Source organism: Sciurus vulgaris, assembly GCF_902686455.1.
Source record: "Sciurus vulgaris genome assembly, chromosome: 1".
In the NCBI taxonomy this organism is placed as follows: domain Eukaryota; kingdom Metazoa; phylum Chordata; class Mammalia; order Rodentia; family Sciuridae; genus Sciurus; species Sciurus vulgaris.
The window spans coordinates 1681683-1691229 of NC_136461.1; the positions used below are offsets into that span (position 1 = coordinate 1681683).

Here is a 9547-nt window from a genome sequence, read left to right on the forward strand (position 1 = left end):
GTGTGCAGCACAGGTCAGGACGCGGGCTCTTTACGGACAATGGGGATGGGCTTGCTCTGGCCACCCCAGCTTCCAGGGCTGTTGCTGGCTGCCTCTGGTCTTCCGTCCCGGCCTTGCAGGTGGGGCACTCCAGGGGACTCCTGCAGGGCTGCTGTTGTGACCAGGGCTGATCCAGAGGCCGGACAAGTGTTTGGGAACAACTTGGCCTCAGAGCCAGTGACCGTGCCTGGGAACTCAAGGACACAATGCCCTCTGTCAACACGTGCTTCCCCAAGCTCCCCAGGGCCTGCTCCCTGCTCCTGAGCAGAGGCAGCCAGGCCCTGGGCCCACAAGATGACCTTGCCTGCCTGCACTCTGGGCGGCAGCCCCCATGGGAGCCTCCTCCCAGGGCCTGGGTCCACCGGCCCTGTGTCAGGGCCTCACACTTTTAGCATGTGTCCACACGGCCAGTCCACAGCCCGTGTCCACAGTGAGTCTATAGGACACGTGGCACCAGGCACCTGCTCCTCAGGCCCACACCACTCGTCTCAGGCCTGCTGGTGGAGCAGAAGGTCAGCAGAACCCAGAGAGGACCGTAGCCTCAAGAGCCCAGGGGCTGCAGTGATGGGGAAGGACGCTCTGAGGGGGCGGAGCTGGCCCGCAGGGCGGCTTCGGACACAGCAGAAGGGGAATGTCAGAGGGGCCCCCTTTCCCCACAGCCATGCCACCCAAGGAGCAGGGCCGCTGTGCCCTGGTCTGTCTCTCCTGCTTCCTTCCCAGTGGAACACCATGGCAGAGCCCAGGGCTCCGTGTGTGCTGCTGTGGGTCCTCCAAGAGGCCAGGGCCAGTGCCTCTCAGCCTGGCCCTGAGCCACCTTCCTGCCTTGCCCTCAGGCCTCATCCTGAACGCCTGGCCTCTCCTGGATGTCCCTCAGTGGGTTCGGCCTACTGTGCAAAGGTCCCTCTACACACAGTTGTCCCAGGCTCCCTGGGGGACCAGGTCTTCCAGGTCACTGGGGCTTCCAATCCTGTGTGCCACTGAACTTGGCTCTGTGCTGGTGCCTCGGGGCTGGCAGAGAGGAACGTGGGCCCTGACCTGAGTCAGAGCAGGGACAAGTGTGCCTGGACAGATTCAGTAGGCCCGGAGCATTTGCTCGGTGTCTGCCACAGAGAACCAGAGCCACTGAGATGGAGGGAGGGGACTTCCCTGAAGGAGTTTGCATTACAAAAGGATGTTCTGGGGGCCCAATGGCCACAGTGGAATCCCAGCCACTCAGGAGGTTGAGGCAGGAGAATCAGAAGTTCAAGACCAGTGTGGGCAACTTAGCAAGACCCTCTCAAAATAAAAAATGAAATAAAATAAAAAGAGCTGGGGATGTAACTCAGTGGTAGAATGCTCCTGGGTTTAATCCCCAGTGCCAAAAAGAAAGGAAAGGAAGGGAGGGAGGAGGGAGGAAGGGAAGGAAGGAAGGAAGGAAGGAAGGGAGGAAGGGAGGAAGGGAGGGAGGGAGGGAGGAAGGAAGGGAGGGAGGGAGGGAGGGAGGGAGGGAGGGAGGGAGGGGAGGAAGGAAGGAAGGGAGGGAGGGAGGGAGGAAGAAGGGAAGAAATATTCTGAGTTCCTGGAAGGGAGAGCTGCCAGGCCACACACTGGCTCAGGGCGGGAGGAGGCCTGTGGGCTGGGGCTGGGCCCTTTGCTGGCTTGGAGGCGAGGCCTCTGCTGCAGGTCCAGGGCTTAAGGACCGGCCCAGGCCCGCCTGCCCCTTCCCGGGTGTCCGCCCTGCAGCAGGCCACGCCCCAGCCCCGCCCTCAGCCCCGCCCCCAGGCTCTGCCGCTGCCAGGGCGATTGTTACCTTGGCCTGATTGTTACCTAAGCCACAGGTTCCTGAAAGGGCCCAGCAGGCGGGGCCCCTTAGTAGGAAAGCAGGCGCAGTGGAGGATGGAGGTCCCTCGGGCTCTGTGGGTGACCTGCTAGCCCTGCTGGGAGGTGGCCCAGAAACGGTGGGATCCTGGGAACTTCCGGAAAACCTGCTGAGACTCCAAGAGGCCCCTGAAGGTCCTGTCTTTATTTTGGTGACGCCCAGAAGAGAATGCTGCAGACATGTTTAACCCACACATATTAGATTCTCCGGCAGTTATTTTCGACAATGGATCCGGGCTCTGCAAAGCAGGGCTGTCCGGGGAGATCGGGCCCCGTCACGTCATCAGCTCCATGGTGGGGCACCCGAAATTCAAGACGCCCAACCCAGGAGCCAATCAGAAGAAGTACTTTGTGGGGGAGGAAGCCCTGTACAAGCATGAGACCTTGCACCTGCACTCCCCCATCGAGCGGGGCCTGATCACGGGCTGGGACGACATGGAGAAGCTCTGGAGGCACCTCTTCGAGTGGGAGCTGGGGGTGAAGCCCAGCGACCAGCCGGTGCTCATGACAGAGCCCTCCTTGAACCCCAGGGAGAATCGAGAGAAGATGGCCGAGGTGATGTTCGAGAGCTTCAGCGTGCCCGCCTTCTACTTGTCCGACCAGGCTGTGCTGGCACTCTATGCCTCGGCCTGCGTCACGGGCCTGGTGGTGGACAGCGGGGATGGGGTCACCTGCACCGTGCCCATCTTTGAGGGCTACTCCCTGCCTCATGCGGTCACCAAGCTCTATGTGGCAGGCAGGGACGTCACAGAGCTCCTCACCCGGCTCCTCCTGGCCAGTGGACGGACCTTCCCATGCCTGCTGGACAAGGCCCTGGTGGACGACATCAAAGAGAAGTTGTGCTACGTGGCCTTAGAGCCAGAGAAGGAGCTGTGCCGGCGGCCGGAGGAGGTCCTGCGGGAGTACAAGCTCCCGGATGGGAACGTCATCTACATTGGGGACCAGCTGTACCAGGCGCCGGAGGCCTTGTTCTCGCCTGAGCAACTGGGCACCCAAAACCCAGGGCTGGCCAAGATGGTGTCTAGCAGCATCACCAAGTGTGACGGGGACATCCAGAAGACGCTCTTTGGGGAGATCGTGCTGTCCGGAGGCACCACGCTGTTCCAGGGGCTGGATGACCGGCTGCTGAGGGAGCTAGAGCAGCTGGCTTCCAAAGGCACCCCCATCAAGATCACGGCTCCCCCCGACCGCTGGTTCTCCACATGGATCGGGGCCTCCATCGTCACTTCTCTGAGCAGCTTCAAGCAAATGTGGGTCACCGCCGCAGACTTCAAGGAGTTCGGGACATCCGTGGTCCAGAGAAGGTGCTTCTGAAGGGCCTTGCGCGTCAGGCGGCCGGGGCCGCTGGCGGGACACTCCTGGGAAGTGAGCTGGCCTGCGGCCTGAGCAGGATGTCCAATAAAAGACACAATGTGGATGTTTGGCTGTGTCAGATCTGTTCATTCTCAGCAGCAAGGGGTCTTCCTGCCCCGGGGGTTGGGCTGTCAAGTGGGTCCGTCCACGTCCCCTCCCTCCCTCCCGAGAAGGCCCAGGGTTGTCGGTTGGGGCTAGAAACACCTGCAGAGTTTGTTCTGACGTGGGGCTAGAGCTTGAGCTGGTGGTTTTGCACCAGGGTCTCAGGTAGGTCTGAGAGATGGGGCAGGGGGCAAGGAACAGGCAGGAACGCTGCCCCACCTGAGGTCTCCACAAGCCCTCACCTGGCTGGGCCCTAAACTGATGGCCGTCCCGCCTGCCAAGGACCCAGCTGCACCCTGCTTCGCCGCCTGGCCTTGTGAACGCAGAGCACGCACGCAGGGCGCTCAGTCCCTCTGCGGGTGACTGTAGTTTTCCGGTTTGTTTCTACTCTCAAGGATATTTATAGGATTCTTGTTGGGGGTACAAAATACTGGGGACGAAGCCAATGGTTGAATAATGGATGCACGAAGGCAAAATTTCCACGTGGACTTGATGCAATTCTCCCAAAATATGATTGGAAGAGAAATGGAAAACTCAGAGGAGTCTTTAAACGATGTTCTCCTGTCGTCTCCTCCTTTCTTTTGGTTAAAAAAGAAAAGGCCCTTCGCCAGACGCTGTGGAGGCTCGTTTGTGTGTGCGTGTTTAGAGAAATGAGTGGTGTGGAGACAGGAAGGGAGGCGCTCACCTTGAGTGCGGCACCAGGGGGTGGGGTGAGCGCGGCCAGCGGGCGGGAGGGAGGGAATGAATAGGACTTTGGTCCAGGAGTGCGGCTCCAAGGACATGACCCCTCTGTCTGCTCCCGGGTGTTCGTGTGTACTGAACGTCCAGGTTTTCACATCATTCCCCTTCCCACCTGCCTTGTAGTTGGATCGAGCCTTTGGGGATCTGAAGGCAGCACGTAGTTGGGTGGTTTTTTCAATCCGCTCTTGGGCTCTGTCTTTGACCTAGTGTATTCAGGGAGCCTACGCTCCTCTGAAACGTCACAAGCGGAATCTTCCTGCCACTGCCTTGTTTGCTCGGTCTCTCGTTCCTGTTTCTCTCTTTCCTGTGGGTCATAAACCTTTTTTAGTAGTCCTCGCGATTGACTTCTGGTGTTTTTGAGTGTTTTGCTCGGTATGGTGGGGGGCCCTGCCTAGGTATCCTAATGCATGCAGGTGTGTGCGTAAATAGATGGCCCCAGCGTCTGCAGGGAGTGACATTTTATCACGAGTAAAGTCCCACTCTGTTTAGGACAACTGGCGCCTCCTCATTTTAAGTCCCATCCTCTTGTTTTCTGTGTACACTGAGCACAGCCTCAGCGGTGTTAGGATTTTTCTTCAACCACTAAACATGATTGAAGAAACCCATGGGAACAGTCTACTTACCTCTCTCTAACCCAAGCTGAGGTTCTTCTGTCTTTCTGCAGTTCCAAGCCTCCTCCTGCTCTTATTTCCTTTGTGTTTAGAGAACTTCCATCAGCCCTCCTTCAAGGGTCGCTTTGCTAGTGACAAATTCCCTTGGCTTTTCTTGTCTTCTCCATTCTGGAAGGACATATTTGCTGAAGACTGACTTTGCAGCTAACACCTTCCTCTCAGCGTTTGAAAAATGCTTTGCTGGTTCCTTCTGGCCTGTGTGGTTTCAGATAGAAAATCCTGTCATTCCATCCGTGTTCCCCTGTAGGTAATATGTCATTTTTCCTTCTGCTTTCAAGTTGTCCGCATCTTTAGTTTTCAGAGGTTCAATTATGACGTGGATTTCTTTGAGTTTATCCTGTTACCATCTTGTCGCTCACTAAGGCTGGGTAGGGCTGGGGGTTCAGCTCCCACTGGGACCCCCTGACACAGGGCGGGGCTGAGGAACAGCTAAGGACCCTGGCCACATGGCTTTGTCCAGTCTCATTGCCGTGGTGGGATGGGGTTATGGCGGGGTGTTGGTTCGGCTTTCCACGGCACTTGGCTTGAGAAGGGAGGGTAGGCCAGAAGGGAGATCGTTTACCCTTGCCCACGTGTTCCCAGCCTTTCCCAGTGGGAATGGGCTTTTCCTGGCACTTTTCTGGTCTACACAGGTTGGAAATCTTGGGTTAGAGGCTTCTGAGCTCCATGTGGAAAACTACGGGAGAACCAGGGATCTCCCGAGGCCCTGGGTCCCCGGGCGCTGCGGGCCTGTCACCTCCTCAGTCTTCCTGCTTGCTGGGTCACATCCAGAGTGGTTAGGTGGTAAGAGGGAGAACCTGGGACTGGGATTCTTGAGTGATGGTTTTATGCTCTCAGTAATGCCTGAAGGCTACAAGGGGACTTAGGGCTGGCAAATGCTGTCGGGGCCACTGAGTTTCACGGAGGCTGGGACTTTCCAAGGCTCACGGTGAGTTTAGAGCAGAGCTCAGCTCAGAGTTCCAGATCAGGACTCTCTCCTTCATGTTCCTTTACCCTTCTCTGCCTGAGATTGTGCCCATGTTACTGAATCACACTGCCAAGAAATGCTGCCTAAGACCTTTTGTTTCTAGATACTTTACTCTTATGCTGGCCGCTGCTCTGGCTTCTACCGCTAGGGTGACGGTTGCGGAGGTGATTGTGATGATGATGGTGATGTCGACGGTGATGGTGATCATGGGAGCCGTGGTGAGGGCAGTGTTTGTCCTCGGCACTGTCCTCCTCAGGATGTGCCACATGCAGTCCCCACGTGCCCAGCAGAGTCCCTAGTAGGAGCTTTGTGACGGAGCTGCCTGCTGATTCTGGCTTCCTGGAGAGGGAGGAAGTCCCAGAGAGTGTCTGGCAGGTTGGGCTATTGCTAGTGAGGGGAAGAAAGCTTCAGGAGCTGTGGGCTCATCCCTCACGTCTGCAGCTTGACCCTGCTTTAGCCTGGGGGTGTCTAATGTGAAGGACCAGGGTTGGGGCTGGACTGGGTTAAATCTGGGGAGAAGAGAGAAAAGCCGCCTCTGGCTTTGAACTACTCCTACCTTGCGTGCAACAATCCCAGGAACTCCTGGAGCCCATCTCCCCCCTCCCAAGGAATGGACCCCCAAGCCCAAAGCCGTCCACACCTCCTATCCCTCTGGTCCTTCCCAGCATCTTTCTGTGAAGCCACATTTGGCTGCTTTTAGACCATGAGCTTCACTTGAGGGATTCTTGGCTCAATATTAAACTCATGAGCAAGAAAAGGAAGAACAGCCAGGCAAGGTGGCACACCCCTGTAATTCTAGTGCCTCAGGCAGCTGAGGCAGGAGGATCTCAAGTTCAAAGCCAGCCTCAGCAATTTAGTAAGGCCCTAAGCAATTTAGCAATAAATTGTAACAAGGGCTAGGGATGTTGCTCAGTGGTTAAGTACCCATGGGTTCAGTCCCTGGAAAGAAAGAAAGAAAGAAAGAAAGAAAGAAAGAAAGAAAGAAAGAAGGAAGGAAGGAAGGAAGGAAGGAAGGAAGGAAGGAAGGAAGGAAGGAAGGAAGGAAGGAAGGAAAGAAAGGAGACAAGACATAGAGAACAGAGCCAGAGAACCCAAGACTATGGTGGAGTCCAGGTCCCTTCATGGTTCATAGAGTGTCCACTGCTACCCCAACCCCACACTCCACATGTCCCCTGCAATGGGGCTTGGCTTTACCCACTCCCAAATCCCTGCTACCATTCTGGACAATGGCTGAGGTTTCTGTACCACAGACTCTCAGGAGCAGATTCCATGAGAGACCTCAGAAGTCCTGCCTCATGCCAGGGACCAGACACAGGAGGTGTTACGTTGAAGTCGGCCTCAGGACACCTCACAGGCTATCCGCCGGCACGGCCACCTCTAAGACATCATGGAAGAACCCTGGAGGCACCTACACCACAAGGGCTCTGCCCTTGACGGAGTGCCCCTGAGAATGGTCCTGTGATGACGAACGGAGTTCCTGGAGGACCTGGCGCTTCAGGGCCCTAGACACTTCCAACCAAACCCCAGCCTCACTGTGGGAGACCACTCTGGCCACTGTGCATGTCTGTGAGGGCACTACTTGCCCCATGGCACACCTGGAGCCAAAAGGCAAGATGTCACCTGGCTACTGTGAGACCCTCCCAGGTAGCTCCATGCTCTTCTCAGCCCTTGAGGACAAACATGGGCAGGTTCAGAGTGCCCCAGTGCTGTGTGTCTCTGCTCAGCTGTTGTCCACCTTCCCAGGAGATGGCTCATCTGTCCCCTGCAGGGAGTCCAGAGCAGTTCCAGGAGGCACTGGCAACTCTGTGATCAAAGTTGAGGAGGTCCTTGATTCTTTGGGTGCTGCTGAGACTGAGGAGGTCCTGACTACCTAAGGAGGGTGGAGGCCAGAAGAGTGGATGGCACCTGTGTTGCTCTGGGGCTGTCCTCCCTCTACCACCCCACAACTTTCTGAGATGCTAACACCCAGCCCCAGATTCAAAAGGTGACTAGAGAGGACAGGTCTCCTGCCATCCCACCAGAGCAGAGCTGGGGATGCCTAGCTGCAGATGCCAGGTCCTAGAGACCAGGGCCAGGGCAGCCTGCATGTGGACACTCAGGGGCACTGCATGAGGACCAAGACAGACACAGAGAGAACAGCTGACTGCCTACAGCCATCGAAAGCTGTATGAGGCACGATCTTTCCCTGCACCTCCAGAGGGAGTGGGGCCTTGCTGACATGGTGACCCCGGACTTCAGCTTCCAGACTGTGAGGGGTCAATTCCTGCTGCTTTAAGCACCCTGGTGTGTGGCACTTGGTTTTGGCAGCCCTTGGAACTCACCTGTCCCTCCTTCCCTAGAGATAACCCTCTGACTTGGGAACTTCATTCTCCCAGACTCTGCAGACCAGGAATCGCAGTACCCACAGCACTCACTGACTCTCTCACTCACTCATTTACTCACTCACTCACTCATTTACTCACTCACTCACTGACTCACTCACTCACTCACTGACTCTCTCACTCACTCACTCATTTACTCACTCACTCATTCACTCACTCACTCACTCACTCATTCACTCACTCACTCACTGACTCACTCACTCATTCACTCACTCATTCACTCACTGACTCACTGACTCACTCACTCACTCACTCACTCACTCACTCACTCACTGACTCACTCACTCACTCATTCACTCACTCACTCACTGACTCACTCACTCACTGACTCACTCACTCACTCACTCATTCACTCACTCACTCACTGACTCACTCACTCACTCACTCATTCACTCACTCACTCACTGACTCACTCACTCACTCATTCACTCACTCACTCACTCACTCATTCACTCACTCACTCACTGACTCACTGACTCACTCACTCACCCATTCCCTCACTCACTCATTCATTGACTCACTCACTCACTCACTCACTCACTCATTCACTCACTCACTCATTCATTCACTCATTCACTCACCCATTCCCTCACTCACTCACTCATTCACTCACTCACTCACTCACTTTTTCACTCATTCACTCACCCATTCCCTCACTCACTCATTCATTGACTCATTGACTCATTCACTCACTCACTCACTCACTCACTCATTGACTCCCTCGTTCATCCACTCACTCACTCACTCACCAGGTATTTGCAGACACCTACACAGATGGAAGGACAAGACACTGTTCAGTTGTCCCTGGTCTCCCTTGGCTCTGTCCTGAGGTTTGAAGATCTGAACAGGATGCTCCCCAGGGAAAAGGGGTTGTCCATGTGGACTCCAGGGAAGGAGGCCAGCAGGGTGGAAACCGAGCTTGCAGCCTGTCCTTCCCCCACATGAGCTGGGTGTCAGCAGCAGAACAGCACACAGCCAGGGGACGGGGCTCTCCCCTGGAGCTAGTGGGCAGGGCGAGCCTCCAGGCCTGAACCTCATCTACAACCCCCCTTACAACCCCCTCAGGCCCCACCCTCTGTCTCCATGTTGGCAATGGCAGGGTGGGCCCTTCCAGGGACACTTAGGACCCAGCCCTGTGTCACCTTGGGAATGTTGTAAACGGATAGGGCCCAAGCATCCCAGTTACACATTGTGCAGCTGGCCCTGAGAACCTGGACTGCTGCTTCATGACCCAGCACAGACGAGGCCAGGAGCTGCTTGCCGAGCCCAGCTCACCTGGGGAGAGCTCTGGGCCCAGCACTAGGCCCAGCACAGTCCGTCCTGGCCACCTCTGTCACTCCACTGTGACTCAGAGGTGACTGCTGTGACTTCTGAAGGCACGGGCACTTGATGTTCCCTGCTTCTCCTAGCTGGTAGTCTGGGCCCTCGGAGCAGAA

The 9547-nt window shown here is 56.3% G+C and overlaps 1 protein-coding gene across 1 annotated transcript; it reads left to right on the forward strand.

Moving 5' to 3' along the window:
• Positions 1-1886: 1886 nt before the first annotated feature.
• ACTRT2 (actin related protein T2) lies at positions 1887-3295 on the forward strand. Its single transcript, XM_079128593.1, has one exon. The coding sequence runs from the start codon at positions 2077-2079 to the stop codon at positions 3208-3210; it is 1134 nt and encodes a 377-aa protein (XP_078984719.1). The 5' UTR covers positions 1887-2076; the 3' UTR covers positions 3211-3295.
• The last annotated feature ends 6252 nt before the right edge of the window (positions 3296-9547 follow it).